General features: G+C 42.3%; 1 protein-coding gene across 2 annotated transcripts; it reads right to left on the bottom strand.

Annotated features, from left to right (window-relative positions):
- Positions 1-4,537: 4,537 nt before the first annotated feature.
- Positions 4,538-16,259, bottom strand: PTHLH (parathyroid hormone like hormone). Of its 2 annotated transcripts, none has more exons than XM_057702574.1 (4): positions 15,990-16,259; positions 15,334-15,456; positions 9,292-9,714; positions 4,538-5,013 (listed from the first exon to the last, which is right to left on the bottom strand). In XM_057702574.1, exons 2-4 carry the CDS (start codon positions 15,432-15,434, stop codon positions 5,004-5,006), a joined length of 534 nt encoding a protein of 177 aa, XP_057558557.1. In that variant the 5' UTR covers positions 15,435-15,456; positions 15,990-16,259; the 3' UTR covers positions 4,538-5,003. The 2 variants fall into 2 exon arrangements, with proteins under 2 accessions (XP_057558557.1, XP_057558558.1); XM_057702575.1 differs by lacking the exon at positions 15,990-16,259 and adding an exon at positions 15,653-15,951.
- Between the last annotated feature and the right edge of the window lie 7,489 nt (positions 16,260-23,748).

The following is a 23,748-nucleotide window of genomic DNA, read 5'->3' as shown; positions in this document are numbered from 1 at the left end:
GGAAGATGGATGGGTGATTTTGCTTTTCAGACCCCTAAAGCAATGTAGCCTTGGCGAGGAGTGGGAGTCACCATTAAAACAATCCATTTTTTTCAGGGGTCGTTTGTAAATGTCTTCCAGTTTGGAGGAAAATGTAAGGAAATTCTCTGGAAGATGTTTTGAAGTTGAATTAAAATGCAGTTTGAAAACATGTTCCTTGTGCTTTTGCACTTGTGAATATGAGTGTATCAGGAACTTACACAGAGATGTGAATGTTCTCTTCCTGATGTTGGGTAGCTCTGGTTGGGAACTGTGTCCAGTAATCTTCTGACAAAATAGCAGTGTGCCTCTTTGTGCACAACTGAGCCCTGTGGGTAACTTCTGTGCAGTGTATTCATAGGATGAAAACCTGATGTTTTAAATTCTCCTCCCTTCCTCTGGGAGGTTGCTGTATACTCAACACAAGCCCTTGCTTTTTGTACTTTCAGGACTGGAAAAGTTCTATTAAACCAGAAGCTGAAAAACAAAGGGCCCTCCAGTGAACAGTTGATAACTTGGGACAGTTAGTCATTCTCTGAGCTTCTTGTTATTGGAATACACTCGAAACTCTGATCTATCTGCTACCTCCAGCAGACTTTTTTTCATAAAGATTTATTATTTATTTATTTATTTATTTATTTAATCTTTGGCTGCATTGGGTCTTTGTTCCTTGCACGCAGGCTTTCTTTAGTTGTGGCCAGTGGGGGCTACTCTTCGTTGTGTTGTGCAGGCTTCTCATTGTGGTGGCTTCTCTTGCTGTGGAGCACGGGCTCTAGGCACGCGGGCGTCAGTCGTTGTGGCTTGCTGGCTCTGGAGTGCAGCTTAGCTGCTCCGTGGCATGTGGGATCTTCCCAGACCAGGGAACGAACCTGTGTCCCCTGCATTGGCAGGTGGATTCTTAACCACTGTGCCACCAGGGAAGTCCCTCCAGCAGATTTTTTTGCTTAAGCCTGCTTTTCAGTTCATTCATCCAGAAACTAAAAGAACTTTGAAGTTCTGTTCCATGAATATTACTTGAGCACCTGCTGCTCTGTACTAATGCTGTTACCTAGTGTTAGTTGGTATATATTGACTAAGACAAGCTTCCTGCCCTCAAGAAGTTCACAAAATAATTAGGGAAGTAACATTGGCAACTTGGAAGTAACAGTACTTCTCTTAAGGAGTTAACTCAGGACACATCATACTATAATTCATTGAAGTAATACTTTCAGCCTCTGGAATATTTGTAGCTACTGGTGCTATTTAATACCTCCTCGGAGTTGTTCGACTGAGTCCTTAGGAGGAACCTAGCATGTGGCCATGTTTTGCTAACTGTAAAATAGAATCTTTGATAGTAGTCTTACTTTTAACATCTTCTGGGTTATTAAATAAAAAAGAAGTGGCCAATATTTGTGCTTGGAATGTCTTTTACCCTTTGCTTAAGGAAGGAATGATGGCTCTACTGGAAACACTTCCTGGGAACACTTGGAACTCTCAATACAAGTTCACGCTGTTTACGCAAGATGAACCCTCTGAACTTCAACATATTGTTTCTGTCCACAGCTGATTCTGTTTTGCCATGAACTTTGTGGCCAAATGGAAAAATAGCGGTTAAACTATAAGATACTCTAATATTAAACTCTAGATTATCCTAAACCCATGATGGTTTAAGTATTCCAGAATTTCTTACAAAAGGCATTCACTTGTGTTCTTTAAGCACTTTGGGCATCTATTAAAGCATATTTCAGGATTTGCTTGATGAATTGACTATAAGATAAAATTGAAGTAATACTTGACTTTGTTCTTCTTGTTGGGTCCATTATATATAGCATATTAAAGAATTCTTTGAATTTTAAAAAGATCGACTCCCTTTGTCCTTGTATGGTAGTTACAGAAGTTAAAAAACTAGTTTACTCAACAGGCACTAACGTTAGATAATGGAAAATTTAAACAGAATTCTTAAACTTTAAGGTGTATAATTATGCTTTCTCCTAAGAAAAGCTTCAATTTTTCTGTATTTCTCAGATGGATGCTGTCTGCACTCCCAACTAATTTTTGTAACAAGGAAGGGAGATGCCAATATTGATTTTAGATATTTTCAGGACCAATAACATCAATGGTGATTTGGGTTCATAACTTAATGTAGCCCTGCACCTGTTTTACAATGATGGCTAAGAAAATACAGAGGAAAGGAGTAGGGTCTTCACACATAAGTACCACTCCTTGTCTTTTGTAATTGGACTCCTCAAAGTCCAAACATATGTGTTAGGTATCTAATTAAATACCAAGTTTCTGTCTGAATAAAATTTGAGAAGGCAAAAGCAAGTTAGCAGATGAGGTTTTATTTTTTAATTCCAGAATACTTAGTCCAACTTTCCTCTATTTAAATCGTTACTGCTTTATAAACATTACTTAAGTCAAGCCTGAGCCATATTCACTGAGACTGTAATTTGCTAAGAGTTTATTTACACTCAAACATTTATTATCTTAAATTATATATTTCAGTTTTTCTTTCATAGAAAATAACAATGGCAGAAAAAAATGACTTTTTCCCTCTAAGGTTTTTTGCTTCCTTCATCTTCCCATCCCATCCCTTATCCTATGATTTTACCCCTTATCACTGCTTGAAGACCAGACTATGATGATGGTAATAATTGCATTAATGATGTTTTGATCAGAACTGATAACTATAAATTCCCCCTTTTCATTTCAGGAATGGACTATTTGTGAAGAAACTCTTAAAGAGGACTTGAATCTGATGCTTCCCTGCCCTGATGTCCAGGTATTTATAAAGTTAGTGTTTAAAAAACACTTTTCATGTGAACAACACGTAAAGATTTGGTGCAGTCTTAAGACTGAGAGTTTCAGATGAAATTTTGCAAAATGTGGTTACATCTGGTTTTAAGACTCTCTAACTAGTTGCTTCATACAAGTTTAGTGAATTGGTCTTAACTTCTGCATATTCCTTAGATATAAAAACCACATCCAACAAATTCATAAGGGAAGCTGAACACAAGTTCCCGTATTTGCTTACTAACATGGGTTCGACATTCTTACCCAAAGTAGTAAGATGGGTCCTCTTTTGAAGGCTATGGGACTAAAGTGAAACTAGGATTGAATAAGTTCAATCTTAGAATACTCCTCCCAGAAACATTATCTTACTCACAATCAGCTCAGACTAATCTCTCCGTATGTGTTTTTTCCCCCCATTTTCAAATGTTCGTAGAATGTTGGATTATTTCAGTTTCTTGAATACAGCGTTTAGTTGTTTCATGTATATGTATGTTTACTCGACCCACTGGAATGAGAGAGTCTTGAGGGCATTTACAGAATTAAAAAAAAAAGAGTATATGTTTATTTATTTATTTGGCTGCACTGCGTCTTAGTTGCGGCAAGTGAGATCTTCATTGCCGCGTGTGGGATCTTTAGTTGTGGCATGTAGGATCTTTTAGTTGTGGCATTCGGGATCTTTTAATTGCAGCTTTTGGACTCTTAGCTGCGGTATGCGGCCTCTTAGCTGTGGCGTGCAAACTGTTAGTTGCAGCATGCATGTGGGATCTAGTTCCTTGAGCAGGGATCGAACCCGGGTCCCCTGCATTGGGATAGAGGTGTCTTAACCATTGGACTATGAGGAAAGTCCCCATTTATAGCATTTTGCTTCTTTTGTATCCCCCAAACATCTAACAGATACCTAACAGGATACTGAGCCTAAACAAAGTATACTTCCTAAATATGTACTTGCTTGATTCATAAGCTTTTTGTTTTGTTGTGTTGGGTTTTTACTGATGGGTTCTTAGCTGTAAAGAAAAAGATTTTGTAGAAGGAAGATGTTTGTGTTTTCATCTAAACATAGAGGTAGTAACAACTAGGATGATATGCAAAATGGAAACGGGATTGCATGTGGTATTTCATCCATGCTATTTGCAACCATGGTCCCTGGAACTGGGATGTCCCTGGAGAGCTGTCTTCACTGGTGAAGGCTTTTTGAATTGCCACATATCTCCCGAACTTGAGTCTCTCTCCTCTCTGTGGTAGGAAAGGTTAACATGTAAAATTTTCAGGTAGCTCTTTTATGCTTATTATGTGACCAATAAGGGCAAGCTCTCTCAAATTAAACTTTACATTGGTTAAAATTACCCTGGCCTTAAAGTTCCTGATCTGCCTCTCTCCCTGTGTGTCAGCTCTGGCCAACTCTCTGGGCTAAGTTTCTTTATTTTTTTCTCCTGACTCTTCTCTGCTTTCTTTCTGCCCTCTCTACTCTTTACTTTGAATCAGATGTACTTCATAAAATGATGTCTAGATAATTCAGCCATTATACTGAACTGAACTTAAATATCGGAAAAAATACATTTTAAGTGGTTTTAAACTAAAAGTTAACGTGAAAATGTTGGAATTTGTACCAATATAAACATATTAAATTTAAGACCACATTCATATACAGTTAAAAATTACATCGTCTCTTCTACTAGAAATCTTAAAGGATATTTATACACACACACACACACACACACACATAAAATTCACCTTCTGAGTCATGATGTAATTTAGATTATATTTTATTAGACATTCTTTACAAATTTAAAATACTGCTATTTTTACATGCACAAGGAAAATCAGTTTGGATAATTATTTTTAGGCATTCATTAAAATCAACCACAAAATAGAGACACTTTGTTGTGTCATTTATCAACATACTTGATATGTATATCTAAAGTGCATTATGTTACAAAAAAATATAGAAATTCAGCAGCACCAAGATACATTTACAAAATAAATACATCAGTTGACAAAATAAATTATGGTAAATGTGATAATAATAATTGGATTAGCCTTGTCAAAAAAAATATTCACAATAATCAATGTGCAGTTTCATAGAGCAGTGGGGGAGACAGTTTTATTCCAATGCATTTACAGTATTTACAGACAATAAATATTTCTAATACTTTCCACATGTTCATTATTACAGAATCCTGCAATATGTCTTCTGAATGTCTCTGCTGAAAATTTCAATGCTGCCTGTAAAAAGAAAGAAGGAAAGGAGAAAATAGGTTAATTCTCCTTGTCAATGAAGAGACATAAAATAAAGGATGTAAATTAAGGAACATATGATCACAATGGAGAGAGATTCAGGGGATTTCTTGTAAATATCTTTTACGGAAGGTGATTGTGGGATCCACCTGATGCCCTAAAACCTCTGCTGCAGGCTGGGTCTTTGATCAAATGATCAATGTAGTGCAGAGAGGAAAATGCACCTGCATTTCTAATTATACTCTCTCAGAAAAAGGAGACCCTTTGAAATTTTCCAAAGCTGCTAACTGGCAAGTTCAGGAAGAGAAAGGACAAATTTGAGAATTCAGAAATAAGGCCCGGTTATGCAATCCATCAGTAATAGATCTCACTTAGAAGTTTTTTCCCCAGTAATGCCCAATAGAGGTGATGTAAAGGTGGCTTATTCTGTTCCTGTTCTCATTTGGCCAATCTCTAAGATAATGGGCTGTTGTGAGGGTAGAGTGTGTGATTTGGGGTAAAGTTTAGAAGGATGCGTAATTAAACAAGTATGTTGGTTTATGATTTGATGATATCTGTCCTTCTTTAGCTGTCCTTAAACACTAATGAATAAAACTATTATTGGATTTTAGTTTTTGAAGCCAAAACTAAGATAGAATTGCTGCTAATTTTTTGGCTGTCTTGCATTAGAGATTGGGAAAGCCTATTTTAAATTAGAGAATAAGAATCGATTAATTTAGAAGTATAAAATAACAGTATTTCACTTCACTGTGTTTGTTTTATTACCCAGAATAAGTTACCACTTGGGATTGACACCTTTTCGAACCCTTCAAACACTGTAAGGACAGTAGTTTAAGATGGGCTGGTGACTTTTCCTCTGCTCCTCTCTCTCCTTTTCTCTTCTCTCTGTGTGGTCTGTTTCAGGGAATATGTATTGGTGTCAAGGAAACAGCTACGGAGAGGAATCTGATTGGCTGTGTCACTACATCAACAGCCAGAGTTTTACATGGCAGACATGTGTGGTTGCGAGACCTACCCAACAGCAAACTCTTGACAATGTAGGAATTTAAGTGTCACCTGAAGAATGAAAAGCAAGTTTACAATTTAGGGTGTCTTCATGTCTTAAGGACTTGACCTCTTCACCAAGAGTTTTGTTTGGAATGATAAAATAGCTCCTAGTTACAGAGAAAAAAAAAATAGTTTACGAATAAAATTTTTAAATGGTGGGCGGATCCCGATGGATGTTCTGACTAAAGTCCAAACAGCAACTGTCAAGCTCAATAATTTGTGTACTGTACTGATTTTAAAATGTTTCAGTACTAAATGGTATTTAGTGAATTTAATTTGAGTAACACAAGCAAGGAGGGAATGAATAGCTTCGAACAGTTATTTCCTCAGAAGGAAAGAAAAAGGAAATAAATTAAAGATCTTTTAATTATATATCACCCTGCCCGGCCAGTTTGCTTGTTAGCCTTCCTTCTGATTTCCCTTTAACAAAGGCATATAGTGGAACAGTCAGGTAGAATATATACCATGATCGAAAAGGGTATGTGTATGTTTATTACACATGTGACTGTGACAACACTTTAGAACTCTAGCTCTTCTGAGAACTGAAGAGCTTTTATGTTATTTCTAAATCAGTGTTTACCAACGCAAATTATATGGTCTCAATTAAATTAGTTCTACTGTATCTGGACATCTCATTTGCAAATTCAAATATTCCAAAATGTAATTTCCAAAATTTAAAGCTATATATTTTCCACTGAATGGTTCATGTGAGAGGACCCAGACGGTGTTAGCGCAATAGTTTCTTTTATGAAATACCACCACTATTATATATTATAATAAAGTCTGTGCTTTCCATATCATCAGACCTCTCACATCATCATATAATAATGCAAAGAGATTAAAGAGAAGACATTAATAAAAGGTCGGCTGCTTATAAACTTTAAAATAGTCTGAGAAGATTCTATTTGGATTACAAAATTTGCATGGCCCCATATATTCTCATCAGTACACTCCCAAATTTCCCCACTCTTTCCTACACCTCTGTTGGCCTGTATTGGGAGAATGCCAACATCTGGCTGCCAAGCAAACAGTGCTTTCCATGAACGCCCCTCAGAACTAGGAAACAGAAAGGAGAAGCAGAAGTATTCTGCTTCCTTCAGTACCAGGTCTGGATGTGATTAGGGCACTGCCTAATTTTTACTAAATCCACTTTGACTTAGAGACACCTTTGGGATAAGAATTGAAGAGGGCTGATTTTCAATTCTCCAGATATTGAAGAGCATTGCAAATTTTAAATGAATAGAATTCATTAAAATGTATTTCTACTTCTGTTTTTATAATATATATATATTATATATAATGGATAAAGGTAGGTTCTGGCAATAAAGTAAAGCCCTTGCATTAGTTATAAATATATACAATTAGGATCATATCCTAAAATACACTGAATATGTGCATTAAACCAAGATTTATAGGGTTTCTTACCCCTTATAGATCCATTAGATGTCTGCAGAATAGATCATTCACTGTGTTAAAGATTTCTCTAGCGTCACTGCCCAGTGGCTTACTGAAGCTGTACTACTTAGTCAGTATAATTATGATTTTTATATCCTATTTAATGATGGGTTTTGTCAACTTGACTCAAAAAGCGATGTGATGGTAAAGAGGTTCAAAATCCCCTTTGAAACATCACTTTGTCATCCTGTCTCTACCAGTCAGGGGAAAGGACTGAAGAAGTAACAGGGGACTCTTTAGACAATCAGATCATTACTGTATATGATGCATTCTTGTGTTGTTTTCCTCCTTCTTTCAAACCCCACAGAAGGGCTGCACTAAAGAGTAAAAAACAAATAAGACCCTATCAGTGGAAATGCAGTGGAAAAGAGCAGCGCTAACACAGTGCTGGCCTGAGTGTCAAGAAATGAAATAAAGCTGGTTCTGAGAACTACCTATCCCAGTTCCCAGGTCTGCTCAGTTGCCTTAACTGTGGAAGGCCTTCGTTTTCTATTTTACAAAATGAGATTAATACTTGCCCCCTTTTTGTCTCATAGAAACACACATATCTAGGTAGATGATTGATAGATAGATAGATAGATAGATAGATAGATAGATAGATGAATGGTACAACCAGAATGAAATCTAAAATCACCCAGACAATAAGAAGTTGCAGTTTACTGAGTGTTTACTCCATGACAGGCATTTAACCCATGTAATCTCAGTTAACCTTCACCCAACCCCATGAGGTTGGCACAAGTACTAGCTTCATTTCACAGAAGAGGAGAGTTAGTGTTAGAAAGACCGAGGAACTTGCCCAAGGTTGTGAGCTTTAATAAGTTTAGACCCGAGACTTGAACCTAAGGGAGCTGGATCCAAAGTCTGTGAATATGAGCATCTGTGAGCTAAGGATAAGGCACACAGGTGTGGTTTTATTATTCCTATTACAATACCCTAGAGGAAGTATTTCAACTTGCCAGTAGATACATGAGAAAAACTTATATCCTTCCCAAGTCTACACTTAAAAATTTTCAGAAATCTGATTTTTGTTTCATGAACTGGTAGAAAACAGAGTTAAATTTAATTAAATAAATTTAAGGTGTGTGGTTAAAATTTTAAATTTAATTAAATGAAAATAAATTTAAGTTTTAATTAAATTTAAACTGAAAACGTGGACATCTCAGAATTGTTTATAGTAAGATATTTTCCTGTAGTGTTTGCAGATCATATCAAAGCCTTCTGTGTGCTCCTTTGAAGTGAAAAAGAAAGGAAGAAAGAAAGAGAAAGGAAGAAGAAAGAAAGAAAGAAAGAAAGAAAGAAAGAAAGAAAGAAAGAAAGAAAGAAAGAAAGAAAGAAAGAAAAAGAAAGAGAAAGAAAGAAAAAGAAAAGAAAAGAAAAAACAATCATGAGGTTTGACATATAATGTGAGAGCGGGAAATAAATACACTTCTCTGACAAATGGTGAAGGTGCACTAGGTTCTAAAACTTGAGTAAAATAATAAAAAGAGTTAGTAGAGTACTAAAGGATTGGTGTTGGAGTTTGCTGGTGGAGAAGGAAACCGGGTGATTAAACCCCCGTGGGTGTTGAGGGGCTAGGAGTGCACCTGTTTTAAGGCAGGCCATATCCTGAGCCCTTTTGGTTTTGTAAGCTTTTAAATTGTGGGGCGATTGACGGAGAAACAGACAGAGAGGAGATTCTAGGTCTCTGCCAGCCAAGGCAGAACAGAGACTCCACACTCCACCTGGGGGCACCAAGGAGGGGTTAGGGCCCCGGAGGTCGGTTACCGTGAATTGAGCTCCAGCGATGTCGTGGAGATGTCAGACAGATGGTCCCCTTGCAGCCCACTGCCAGCCACGCCCGAGGTCAGCCAGGCCGATCTAGTTCGCCTTTTCTTCTTTTCCTGCTCTTTGCGTTTTCCGGGCTTGCTTTTCTTTTTCTTGCCGGGTGTCTTCAGTGGCTGCTCTTTGAACGTCTCCACCTTGTTGGTTTCCTGAGTCAGGTATCTGCCTTCATCATCAGACCCAAATCGGACGGGGTGGTTCTTCGTGTTGGGAGCAGGCTTGGAGTTGGGGGACACCTCCGAGGTAGCTCTGATTTCAGCTGTGTGGATTTCCGCGATCAGGTGGTGAAGGAAAAATCGTCGCCGTAAATCTTGGATGGACTTCCCCTTGTCATGGAGGAGCTGGTGTTCAGACACGGCTCTTTTGCTTTAAGGGAAAAAGGAGCAGGAGAGGGAGGAGACAATGACATTTTAGTAGCTGGCGGAGACCACAAAGGCTTGAGGAAAGCCCCTTAATTGTTTAGTTAGTCCAATACAAGGCACAAGCTAAGCTGGAATTGCTGCAAGCGAGCTGGGCAGGGAAGGGGCCAGAGGGGAAGGGAAGAGCGGGCTGTTAGGAGGCTCCCTAGGTCTCCGACCTTGGTAAGAACATGAACATTCTTGGGCATCAGGGGCTCCATCTGTTTAAAACGAAAGGATCACATTCTGAGACTTCTATGCTTTCTTCCCAATTTACAATATTATGATTCAGTTATTCAAAGAACTGGACAGAAACCACTGAGCTTCTTTTCACGTTTTTCAGAGTTGTGTTGGGGAAATAAACTCAGGTGTCCTAGTCTGGGAAACAAAAAGTGACTGATTTCACCTGAGTACTCCCCCCCCCCCCAGGCTTACGTGTGCCCGAGCGGGTGTGTGGGCACGCACACTGCTCCCCACTTGAGAAAACAATAATAATACTGAATCTCAAAGAACAGCAATCTCTGCTAGTAAAAGCAAACAGAGACTGAAGGGTGCAGTGAGCTGTGAAGCCTGTCTAGGAAACCACCTGACTAACAGACTGAATTTGAACATGATTGATATGAGACTACGGACTACCAAGAACCTATATTTGAAGGCCAACGATCAGAGCATGCATATTTTTCTGTAAAGTAGTGGGTGGTCTCTTTAAAATGACTTTCTTTGTGTGTTTAAATTAAGTGAGATCATTCTGTTTCATCTGTGCATCTTTTTTTTTTTTAATTTAGAATTTCACAGGGTAATATCCTTTGTACTTCATTGAGAAATTCACTTTTCTATTTGTTTTTTGTCTTAAAAATATCTCTAGGAACCTATAGGAAGTGATTTTTCTATTTAAACAACACTCTAATGAAAATACAGTGAAAAAGAATAAACTAATTCTCTATCAATTCTTTTAGATAACACCCTGACTCTTGCTTAAATGTCCATTCATATGTTCTTGTATTATTCTGTGTGTATTTATTAACCAAATTTAAGGATCACATACATGAATCCATCATATTATGTCGCTACAACTATGCTTCACCTAACTCCAGTTCCTACCACTGAAATAACCCTCCAAAGTGGCTCATTTAAAAAGTATCTGAAGCTATTTCACAGGGCTGCATCCCACGTATTCTCACTCTGCTGACACTAGGATAGATTTATCTGGTCTCTTATTACCTTCATTAATACAACTTTAACTCCTCCGAGAAATACAACAATAATAAATAGCACTCTCCTCATTTTACAGATGTGGAAAGTGAGGTTCAGAGAGATTAAAGGCCTCATACTCGCTCACATGATGAGAACAGGCAGAACCAGGGCTCCAAAGACAAAGTCTTCTGATTCTAAAATGAAGATTGTTTTTCGACTTCCGCAACCCTTTCTCTCGCTGAAGGTGATGTGGATGTTGAGGAAACAGGAAGGGAAGGGCACAGAGTAAAGAGCCTGTGGTGGGAATCTTGGCAATGGGTGAATGGACAGCAATTTATGTTTCCTTGAAGACCAAGCTCACTGTCCCAAGAAGTACATTTTCATCACCAAAAATCAAGAACCAGGATTCCTAGAGTTTGGATTATCACTGGGGGAATGAGAGGTTGTCTAGTTATGTCGTGAGTCCAAGAAGGGAAAGGCATGAAAACACAGTCATTATTTCTCTGGACGTTATAGCCAGAACACCAGCGTCCTTTCAGCGTTTTAGTGTGTGCATTAACTTCAAGCCACGTAACTTGTGCAAAAAAGACATGACTTAATGGAAAGGAATTTAACAGGAGCCTGGTTTAAATGAGGCATGAAGGAGTCTCTCTTCCTTTTTGAAGGTGCCACATGTGACTAGATTAAAATTCACTTACTTTGTGGCAATAGTATCCTGGAAACTTTTAGTAACCTACAAATTAGAAGCTTTACTACTATAGATTTATATCATTTAATAACATTTTTAGAGAATAGGACTGATATACTTGCATATTTCATAAGTATTGCAGTTTAATAAGCATCTATGAGCAAAATATCATGTTAAAAAAAGAGACTTTCTTAAGCATGATAATTTATACTATTTGGAGCTTTTATTACTTTCTCAATTCCTGGCAGATGGCCACCCATCTGTATTGCTCTCCAAATGTATAATACAGCCCATGCTGGCTTAACTCGAGGTCAAAACTTTTAATAGTTGGTTTGTTCTAATCAAGCCACCGTTGCTCACGCCCCCTCTGACTGGCATGAATGCCCGTCATCCTGGCTAGCCTATCCACTGTGAGTCACAGTGCCTTCCTAACTCAGGCACTGCACTTTCCCAGGATGGTTCTCATGGGAAATGGAGCGATCATTCTATCCTCTGCTTTATAAAAAGCCTACGATACGGCACAACTGTGTCCAGTTTAAAATAGTACATCTCTCGTGGGGTACAAAGCTGCTTTCTGCCTGTTAGGGGTAATTATTAATATATTAGAAAACACAGGTTTTCTTAACTGCTAAATCTGAAATGCTGTTACATCATTTACTTACTAGTTCAAAGACGTCTGCATTTAAAATATCGTGAGGAACTTCTGAGTGAGCAACTACATTACAGGATCAGGCATATAATAGTATCTTTATTGTCAACAAGAAATAGGGTCCATGGAGTGTTCTATTTATTTTCCAAATAAGACAGTAATTGAGACGAGGATAAATGACTAGCATGTACAAACTAGATGCACACGGGTGGTGGGCAACACATTCCAATTAGGGAGGCTTTCACTTTAGATCATTCTGAAGTATTTAAGTTGTAAATATGGCCTCAATAACAGTCTGTTACTGTATATGTCTGTAAATATTACATAGCACAATGGTTCACATGGCATTTATTACATACCCAACATGGAAAAACAAGTATGCTATGTTCATGGTCTCCTTTGACTATTATTAAAAAATGCAAACATGTGGAGGAAATGCTTCGCACAGATAACTCTAAATTCAGTCAAATTACAGTTCTTCTGCCTTAAAAAAAATCACTCTCAAGGGAGTTTTCAGGGAAGAAGATTGAATTTCTAAGGCGCTCTCAAGGAACACAGGGAATAGCTGGAGGGATGGGAATTCCTTTCTCAGCACAGGAAGAGGCAGTGTGCTCTTGCTGATGCTAGACTCCTAAGGAAGGAGTCTGGGTTTGAGAAGAGAAGTTCTGTGGTACATGGAAGAGTCAGGGTTAGGGTGTTAGATTAAGATGACTCACCAGAAGTCCCTTCCAACCCAAATGACTCAGTCGAAAGTTATGCTTTTCATTAAGTGGAACAGACCCAGTCTGGCTCCCAAGCAAACCAGTCAGTGATGTTTTAGGTTTCCGAATCTGCTGGGGTTTTCTCTCTAACTTAAACACAAAGACTGCCACCTGCCGAAAGCCATGTTTACCTGGACAGGAATGTCCGTAGGTCTCCAACTTACTCATGTTCTAGCCTCATTAAGTAAAGTCCTTTTGGATTCACAGGTCCAGAAGGTTCACACCTATTTTGCCATGGCCTGGGAAGTGTTACTGTTGTAGTAGTTTCCTCTTCCTTGAAAGTTAGCCCTTAGTTAGAAAACATCTAAAGCAGTTTCCCTAATACTGGTGTGAAAAGTAATTGGGGAGTAATATGATTTGAGTATACATTAAAATTTTTTTCAAGAAACTAGGTTGATTGATCATAATAGTAGACAAATGTTTTGTCTAGCAATCAAAATTTACTGTTACTTGGCAATAATGCAAAAATAATGACTTGTTTATTTAAACTCCATTTGGCTGTAATAACTTGTGAAACATCTCTATCTGCTGATGATTTCAGCCTCCATGAAAAACCATGGCTGTAATGTGATGATCTATTAGCCATTAACTATAAGAATGTTTTGTGGTAGTTTTATAACCGTCTGCTGAGTGTGAATGTTTAACTGCAATATTATATTTCACCCACAAACAAAACTATAACAGAGTCTCTGGCTGCTAAATGGTTTCTGATGTGTATTTTGCAAGGTGCAACAAGGAAAGAGTTAAAAATAGCCTTTAGGACTATCTTAGCACTATTTTTATGTCAGAACTGTACGTTTAATCATGGTCCATTTACTGTTTTTCAAAAGAGAAAACAGGTATTTCTTAAGCAACTTTAAAGAAAAAAATTGGCTCTGTTCCAAGACAGTATTTTTTGGCCAAATAAACACATTGTGTGCTTTTAAAAATTTAGTTGTCATCTATATTTATGTATGGATTTTTACATAACTGAATTAAATACAAGTCACTAAATGACCAAGAAGTCTGAAGACAATTTCCAGCAATACATCAGCAAAATGTTGATTTGAAGAATACAATGCCGCTTTATCTTCAGAACAGTGTTCTACACAATTTGCCTTAGGAGATTCATAATAGATTTTCATTTTGGTGCCAAGGTTCAGACATGTCTAAAGTAATTTCATTTAAGGATTTTCTGCTTTAATAATAATAGACCAAGGATACATATAAAAAGCTGCCTTTTTGTACACCCTTGGGAATTTACAAGGAAGCACCAGGAACTTGATTGTAAATATTAGATATGGCTCTTTTTATTGTTAGTGTAAAAGCTCTCCTTAATTCCTTCACCAGAGGCAAACTTGTCTCAGTTCTCAAGTTTTATGGTTTTCCCATCCTGAACACCGGGAGCGCAGCTTAAAGATCACCCAAAGATGGTATTACGCACATTAATGAACTGCTAGGTCCAACCGATTATTAAGCTAGTGTTACTCTCCCACTCTTCCAACTTTTCAGCCACACATCATGGTGTTATTTCTCTGGTGTGCTTTGATGTATGATTATTTTAAAGCCAAAATTATCCTGAAAGAATCACCAAATGAAAAATGCCAAGATACAAGTTTTCAGTCTACAATGCAAATATTTGACTCCAGATTAAAGAGCTGTAGCAATCATTCCAAGGGGAAAAAAAAGTTTCCACACCTAATGTTCATTTTGGAATCTAGCACTCTAGCGTTCTTGAGCCGTATCAATACCAATATTGGAGCCGTGCCATTGCAAAGTTGTTACTACTTCATTATACAATATGCCTACATTATGTAATGTGGTCCATTTTATATGCTCAAAATTATGTCATTCATAATAAAATTAGATGTAAAGTTTTTGCTGTTTACACAAAACCTGCCACCCACATGCAGTATGTACATATACAAGTGCGCACAGACATATGTCGCCTGGATCCCTTAGCTTCCTCCCAGTTATTTAAGTCTCTTGCAATCCTCACGGTTTCAAAATTTTCCCAGGTCCTGAAAGTAACCTTTTTCTTTCACGAGAGGAGATTTCGCCAAGAGGAGATTCTGTAAAACGCTCCCTCTCATGGAAACACACAAAATTTGTCTCTTGCCTGTTTCCCCTGGAGGTTCACCCAGTTCTCCCGCCGGGTTTGAGGACCCCGGGCAGGTAGCGGATCTCTACGCTCTCTAACCCGGGCGAGGAGCATCAGTGACCGCGGCGAGCCCTCGGCAGCGCCCCAGCCTGGTGGCCTCTTCCCCTGGACTCCCCAGCCCGCAGCCGGCGCCCTGGGGAGCACCGGGCACTTACAGTCGGCGGCCGAGCTCCTCCACCGAGCGCCCGCAGGAGGGCACCGAGTAGCTCAGCAGGAACACCGCGACGCTCCACTGCTGAACCAGCCTCCACAGCATCGTATCCTCTCGCTCCGGGGACCTGCAAGGGAGAGGAAAGGGGCGCGATGTCAGTCCGGCATCTGCATCTCCTCGCACTCCCCGGCTGCCCCCCTTCAGCCTGCTCTCAAATAGCCTCTTCAACTTCAAGGGCATCTCCCAAACTGCAAAAGAACTGCAAAAGAACTGCAAAAGAAGAAGAAACAAGAAAACTTTCTCTGGAACCCCTCGGCACTTACTTATTTAGGAATCAGTTACTCCAACTGTGCTTTTTCCAACGACACAGGCAAAAAGGGATCAAGAATGGGAAGAAAAAAAAAAATCAGAGGCGCCTCCTCCGAAATGATAACCAAAATGAAATGGTTTTATATATGTATCAGTGATGAGCAGCGTGTCTACACGTCTCCCATAGCAGTGTCTAATGAACCTGGCCGGCAGTATCCTGGGTTCGGGGAGCAGGGCTAACCCCCTCCTAAAAGATAGAAGAGAGTCTCCCCCTCCGAAGTCAGCTTCTTTGCGAACTAGGCCGTCTTGTTCCAGAGCCACTTGTAGCGAGACCCACGTATATATATATACCTAGCTGTCTGTCTACCTCCTCTGGTGGGCTGGTTGCTTCCGGAAAGCTGATGCCACACACCCTGAGAACAAGTTTTAAGTGCGTGTGTCGTGGATCAGGAGGGCCAGGTGGCGGCGAGGGCGGGTTAACAGCGGCGCGGAGGGGCGGCGGCGGCCCGGGCGGCAGGGCAGCGGCGGCCCCGCTTCACGGCCGGGGAGGCATGCTGGCCGGGCGGCGCAGGTTGGAGGAGAGTTGAAAGCCGAGCAGAGGAAGGTTCACACGCTCGCAGGCAAACCTGCCCGAGAAGTGAGCGAGTCGCAAAGAGGTGGCGCCCTAGGAACGCGCGCGGGGCGAGCGAGCGCGCGGGCGCGCGGGGGCGGGGGCGGCGACGGGCGGCCCGGGCGAGCGGAGGGGAGCCCCGAGCCGGGAACGTCCCGCCGGCCGCGGGGCGCCCCCCTCCCGCCCCGCCGCCCCCCGCCCCCCCGCCCCCCCCCGGCGCTGCCCGGAGCTCCCCCGAGCCCCACCCCGGAGCTCCGGCCCCGCCGCGCCAGCCCGGGGCCGGGGGCGTGGGAGGATCCGCACGGTCCCGCCGGCTCCCTCCGGCCCGGGATGGCTCGGCGGATCTGCCAGCCGAGGTCCGGAGGGCGCGCGGACCGCCCGGGGCAGCCACCATCCCCGGCGCGCAGTTGCCTCCGAGCCCCGCGGGACGCGCGGGCGCCCAGGCCGCCGGGGCGGTCTGCGAGGAGGAGGCCGAGGAGCCGGGGGCGGAGGGCCCGGGCGCCTGGCATCCTCCGCGGGGAGGTCGCGGGTCTTTGGCCAGTGCCTTTTAGGAGCCCGAAGCCCGCCTTGGGAGCTCGGGGAGCGTGATGGGAACCCTCCTCCCCGGCCCTTTGCTGGGACAAGCCGAGTGGGGAGCGTTGGCTAGGGAGGGGGGAATCCTTCGCTTAGAAGAGAGAAAACAGTTTCAGACTTCAGGTCGACATGGCAATTTTTGCTGTCTCAGAACAGCTGAGGAACTTCTGGAGCCTGTCCAAGAGAGCCCGCGCACAGGATGGAGACCCCCCTTTTGAACTGCAGAGGGGGACCGACACTCCTGTGGAGCCCACACGGCCCTTTCGCCCCCCGACAGGAGTGTAACCCACCCTTTCCTCCGCTAACCTACTCTTCCCCCCACCCCCAACCCCACGCCTCCCCTTTTACATATTCTAGGATGACTCTATCCGTGTCGCTTCAGCCTGCAGGAGCAGCGGAACTATCGCTGTTAGCTGCTCTGCCTGGGAGAAGCGAAGAGAGCAGGGGGCTCTTCCCAAAACTGTTGGGCGGGGAAGAAGGACTGCTCTCAATTACGAGGCAGTATCATCTAGGGAGGGCTTGCAACGGATGTGAACACCCGCCCAACCGACTCCTCTATCTTTCGGAAATGAACCCGGGTGGTTGGGAACCGTTCAAGGGATGTTCATCTTCTAGACAGACAAGCCCACTGGTAGGTTTCAATACTCTGTAGAAGGCTAGTGTGATTTAGAGATGGGAGATGATTAAGGGAGCCTGACCTTTATCAAGCCTGGTTTCTGGCTGATGCTCCACAGATTTTTCCAGGGTTGGGTGAAAGAGCGCCCTCTCACCGACCCTCGCTCCTTTCTGCTCCCTTTCCCCATCTTTAGCTAACGTTTTCTGCTTAGTTTGGGTGGGTGTCACCCCTTCTCAGAAGCTGCTATCTCCCTCATTTGATTGCTTTAAATTTCACTCTTAAATAAAAAAAAAAAAAAGCTAAAAACAAAACTTGGCTCCCTCCAACTTAAAAAAAAATCTGGGAATTTCCATAACTTCCCTTGAACGTTTAAGAACTTCTAAATGTTAGACCTGTTTGCATGGCATGAAAAGACAAAGTATCAGCACTCAGAAATGTCAATCTTTGAACCTCTAACACTTTCTGATTTATAACAAATTCTTTCCAAAAAGACGCAGGAGCCTTAATGAAATCGTTAGATCTGAAGGGGGAAATCTGTAAAAAAAGTAAATCACAAATGAGCCATTTAATACTTGCAGGTTGTTTAACATTAAAATGATAATATTTGCTTCCACAATAAAAAACCCAGAGGTACTTAGCCAAGTTTCAAACTACCCAGGCTTTAAAAAGTCAACCCTCCCCCAATAAAAGATTAAAACAAAAAGCAGATTGAAAAGATTAAATCACTTACACTGTAAATAAATTCATTATATTCTCAGAACATTATAAACTAAAGACTGGCCTCAATAGACTGCTTTGATTTATGTTGCTTTTTCTGCTAATTAAACAAAATTGACCCCCTCTCCCTCCCTCCTTTCTTTTCCCCCCACACACTTTTCTGGTGTTAATGGCAAAACATCTATCAAATATTTTTAGAATTTCCTCTCCCCTACAAAAAGAGAAAATATAGACACAGGAAAAATAAATAGTCTTTATATACTTGGAATAGCGAAGCTTTCCTCCTAATTTATTACTTCACCTTTTCCTTGATTTGCAGTCTTCTCTGCTCTTCTGGCCAAAGGAGGGAGATCTTCTCAGCAGTCTCTTCCAGAAATAATTTTTTTTTGTTCTTTAAAAAAGTAAAATTAAGTCTTAAATGAATTAAAAATTTCCTGTAAGGAGCCTTCTGTTCTCCCCACCCAAGGCGATTATTAGAAAGCAAGTGCCTCTTCTAAAGCCACACTGTTTGTTACTTTCAGTAGAAATTCTCCTCAAACATACCCTCAATATATACCTTTCTGAAAAGGATATTTTCTGACATCACAGTCTAGTTCCCAATATAACTGAGTAACCTCTATGATAATGCTGAGGACACGTGACTGCAAATGAGATGACTCCACACTCGGAGGCTTTTTTTTTTTTTAAGGTTTAGGAATAGAAAAAGTGCCAACAGAGCCTGAATGTTTGCTTAGGCCTTGCTATCACATAAATGCACCTTAGCAAAGGAGAATTTGAAAGCCTGCCTTTAAGCTGAAGTCTTGCCATGTGAAGACAGCTTAGCATTGTGAGATCTACACCTACACGAATGCCTAGCCCATGAGCAAGCCCCAGACTTCCATCTTCCTGTCTCCAGTGGCTGTATTACATCCCAGTTTTTAAAAGAGATGTTCTAAATTTCTAAGTTTTTTATTCTTAAATTTTCTAAGCAATTTTACTCAAATTCATGTTTACATAACTAGTTGATGTCTGTCTCCAGGGATATCTCCTCTTGCAATTTAGGAAAAACAACAACAAATCTAACATTTATGTTTAGCTTCCTCTTCTTTCTCCCCTTTTTCCTTCTCAGCTCAAACAACAAGCAAACAAACATACAAATGAAAAAAGCACCTACAGCTCTTTAAACAGTGCACTTGGGCTCAGCAATTCCTTTATCTTATTACCAGTAAACATCCAAATTTAACATTTGCCAATCTGTAGCTCCAAGCTATATCTCTAAAATCCTATGAGACCAAACAACAAAACTCATCCCTTCTCTTCTCTGATCCTTTTCTTTGTTTGCATAGAAAAGTTTGCATGATTAGCTCAAGTAAAGTTATTTGATTACATTAGAACATGGTTCAAATAATTTTGAACAATTGCTTGAATTGGGACTTGAGAGCTGATCTTAAGGTAGCAAAAAAAGGGAAGTAATGCCTTTAAATCACAAATAGGGGCAGGAAAAGGTGTGCTTCTCTTTACGGTTAGATGAGGATAGGACTCAAACTGGAGCTGTCTTCTCTAGGCACAGGACGTGGAGAGGCTGCCTCAGGGAGAAGCACCTAGATACTATCAAACTGATGGGATTCTCTTATTGGCAAAGTGGGTCTCACACCCTCCTGGCCCTTTCCTACTCTCTGGGGAATGTTCAGCTTTCCCCAAACAGGACCAGAAAGCCCATGGGTGAGGCAGTTTTCCCAGAGGGCCCAAGCCAATGTGAGATGAGACGGCCTTTAGGAAATGGTGGTCTCCCACAAATTCTCCAAGGTCAAGCACTGGTGCCACCTCTCAAATCCATGATCATCAAAACATGACTGAGAAGGGGTCTTCTGGCTAGAGCCAGAGCCTGTGTGTGTGTGTGTGTGTGAGAGAGAGAGAGAGAGAAAGGGGGGGGGGGGGAGAAAGAGAGAGAGAAAGAAAGGTTGTGTAGTGCAAGAGTCCTGATCTCCTGGATTGATGCCTGCCGGATGCCCTTGGCTGGGCCCAGTTCCTGCCTCCCTGAAGCAGGCAGCTCTGGACTTGTGCAAGACCACAGAGAGAGTTCCAAGTCCCACCTGGCTCAGACGACAACCCCTCCACCTGAAACCAATCTTGGCCAGATCTCTGCTGTGCTGCGCAGCCTTCCTGGCCGGGACCCAGCTCCCCTGTGAGCAGAGTTGTCCTTTCTTAAAATTGGAGCCCTGTCGTCTGGGAGCCCAAGAGTCGCCTGGACCTCGGAAGAAGTTTACATCTCTAACACCATCCCCCACCCCTGCAAACTGGGCCAGCTCTCAGGCTCTCCCCAAGGCAGCATGGGACGAGGATGCCCATCCTCTCAGGCAGAAAGGCATCCAGACTCCCACACTTTGACAGGGTTTTTGACTCTTGAGCTTGTGGTTACGATGTCTTCGGGCCTTACTGAGATCCTTGTCAGAAATGAGGCCGCGGGAGAGCAAACGTGAAAGCCGCACTCTCCCTCTCTGGGGTCTCCCGGCCTTGGAGCTGCGCGCTGGGCGCAGGAAGGGGAGGCGTGTGTCTCCTTATGGCAGGAGTTCCAGCTCTTGCAAGAGGCGTGAGACGGCAGGACCATTTTTATTAGCCCCCACCTCCCCACTGCAGACTTAGGTCGCCCCTGCGAGTACGGTACCCGAGGGGGACGCGGGCTTGGTTCCCGGGGACCTCAGACTTGGTGGAAAACTTAGAGGCCTGGGAGCCCCCCGAGGGTCTAGCTACGTTCCCTGGGTTCTTGGGCTTCTCTTCCTCAGCAGTGGACTCGGAGTGCCGCACAGAATCCTCCTGTCCGCAGCGCTAGAACGGAGGCCTTCGCGCTCCGCCCATCGCGCTGGGTTTACTGCGGGGCTTCGCACCCGGTACGGAGGCGCCCGCCCGGCTCGCCCCCTCCTCCCAGAAGGGCGCTGCTTCTGAGAGCTGCAGGGGAAAGGAAGCTTCGGAAACAGTGTACCCGAGGACAGGGTCCGAGGACTAGCGAAATTCCTCCGAGCAGGGCTCTGCCCTCCCTTCTCCCTCCTGGGCAATCTATGACTCAAACTTGACATCAGCCCCTGGCAGACAGTGACAATAAGTTCCCAGTGGGGGTGAGAGAAGAGGGTGGGGCGGCTGTACCCCACTCCCAGCCTGTCCCCGTCCAGGTCCGGTCTCCAGGGGGCTGTGCAGGCTCGACCCCTCCTCCTGGAGCCCCTGGGACTCGCGGTCCTCGGGTCCGCCTCCCGCGCGTCTGTCCGGCTCGGCGCGGCCAGAGCCCAGGAGCCCGTCTGCTTTATTTCATTTAACACGATCGGCAAAGCCAAGGCGGGGTGAGGGGCGGCGCGGGCCCGGGGGAGGAAATGAAGGGACGTGGAACAAAGTTCTCTCTGCCAAGCCTCTTCGTCGGATTCTTAGAATCAGGTGGCACCTTAAAGGCCTGATGTGAGGGCAAGGAGACAGGTTATTAATCCTTGAAGCCTGCTCTGTCTATATATAGCTGCTCGGTGGTTGCAGTTGGCGATCGCGGGGGGTGTAGACCGTGGAACACATGGCATCTCTCCAGCGCGTAAAAATCAACCTCGCTGGTGGCTCCGGAGGAGTTCGAGAGCAGCGCGGCTCAGGCAGGGGGAAGCCAGTGAGCTGTCCATGGTGGTTGCGGCTCCTTGACGTGTGTCCTGGGCCGTCTGGGCGAGGCGCAGACCCCCGCGCCGGGGGCCGCCGCACCTCCAGCCCCAGCCTGCCGGCCACCGAGCCGGTGTGCGCCGGACACCGGCTGGACGTGTTCGTTTGCACAACTCCGGGACGCGCTCTCGCAGGGGCAGAATTCCAGAGATGGACGGAAAAAAACTCTCGAGTCCAAATTGTGGGTTTCCTTCTAGCTCCTTCCTGAAGGTATCTTTCCCCCTCAGGGGACACTTCTTGCACTTTAAGAAACGTCGGTCCAGCCAACAGCCTACCTTCCTTCCTTACACTAAGGTTCTTGTCTTAAAAGAGCGAGAAACAAGTCACCGATCGTATTGTGCTTCTCATATTGGTTAAAAGCATCTACGAACTGACCATCGCTCTTGGACCGTGTGATATCGCTAGGGTGACGCACGTCGCTTCTGTCGGGTGGTAAAAGTGATGCGAGATTGTCAGGATTCTCAGGGATTTTGGTCAGTTTCTTGCCGAGGGGTGGTTGGGGTCCTTAGTAGAATATTATTGTTCAGAGGAGAGACTTCACTATTATTCACCAGAGCCCTGAGCAGTGTCTGACTGCCACTCTTAGCGAAGGAAGAAACAAAGAAATTGCCATATAATATTACAAGGTTGTAGGTCCATTCTCTGCGAAGTACAATTCTGCCTGGTTCTTGTGAGGTGGTCTTAGGAAGAAATGTTTATGAACTTAATTAAGCGCTTATACATATTTAAGACAGAGAAGGTTTTGCCTTTTTAATTATCACCACACTTTACCTTTTTGTCTTTTAATTTCTCCCTGCAATTTCCCCCCTACTTATCTCTATTAGAGATCCCATCTCCATTTGAGTAACAAACTTCTTTAAATACTACAAAAAACTAAAAAAAAAAAAAAAAAGTAAACATTTATAACTCTTAATTGAGTTTTGTGCCTTTATTTATGGGGGTATTTAATTAACATCCAGAACATAACAGAACCTTTTATGTTTCTGAACAAGACATCAGATTGGAACACATCATTGCTTGCTGCTTTTACTCTTCTTTCTTATAGTGTTGTGGTACTTAAAAAAAAAAAGAGTGTGTGTGCTTATTAATAACTCTGAGAATGCCTGATGTAAAATAGAAAGTCTTACGATTCAATAATTTTTCATAGCTTTTCTTATCTCCATTTCTGCATTTATAAAATAAAGATAATTGGTGAGGGAAAATGGAATATTTCTGTATGTCAATAAAATTGATATTAACATTTTGCTTTCCTTTTCCCTATTTATAAAAATTAATAAAATAAGGCTTGAATGTGTACCCAGTTCTTTGAAAAGTATGAAATAAACTGGCCTAATATTTTTTTATTATTGTTTTGCAGTTTAGAAGTTTAGTTTTGTTCTATGGGTACTTTGGTAGCTAGTCTTCCTCTGCATATCTCTTTACTCTCCTTTTTATGAAAGGAGAAAAAAAGTAAAATGATATAAATAGATTTCATTTCTCTTACCCTTTATTTGCTCGTATAACTTAGGAAGCTCCTCCCCCACCCACACCCCCAACCTCCATTGGTAGCTTAGCATTTTCTTTTGTCCCATGTTGATACCAATTGAGAGTTTCCCCTTTAAAGTTCATCCAATTTCCTTCAGTTTCCTTATTTTTTTTTTAAATTAGCTTTCCCCAACAGCTTGTTAGATTTTAAAGATCTCATTCTTTTATCCATTTATTAGAGAAGGTATTAATCCTTCCGACCAGCAGCTCTGTTAAAACTGCCAGACATTTTTTCTGCTTCCAAGAGGAAAGCATTCAATTAGTATAAATGTTTATGAGCTAAAAAAAAAAAAAAAAAATCCATTGATCTCTTGTTTGTGTTTTGCTTACCTTCCCAATATGCTCAGCACTGCTGTGAGCCCAGATGAGGTCTTCCGAAGGTATCTGTGGAATCAAATTGAATTGCA

The sequence above is a fragment of the Hippopotamus amphibius genome, chromosome 12 (assembly GCF_030028045.1).
Source record: "Hippopotamus amphibius kiboko isolate mHipAmp2 chromosome 12, mHipAmp2.hap2, whole genome shotgun sequence".
NCBI lineage: Eukaryota > Metazoa > Chordata > Mammalia > Artiodactyla > Hippopotamidae > Hippopotamus > Hippopotamus amphibius.
This window is presented reverse-complemented; position numbering and strand designations above follow the sequence as displayed.

What these genes read in the sequence shown, in the direction of transcription:
- PTHLH (XM_057702574.1), bottom strand. Translation starts at nt 15,434, where the DNA reads ATGCTGTGGAGGCTGGTTCAGCAGTGGAGCGTCGCGGTGTTCCTGCTG. An exon ending in GAGGAGCTCGGCCGCCGACT is followed by an intron (nt 9,715 to 15,333) that starts GTAAGTGCCCGG and finishes TTTCCCTTAAAG; the next exon opens with CAAAAGAGCCGTGTCTGAAC.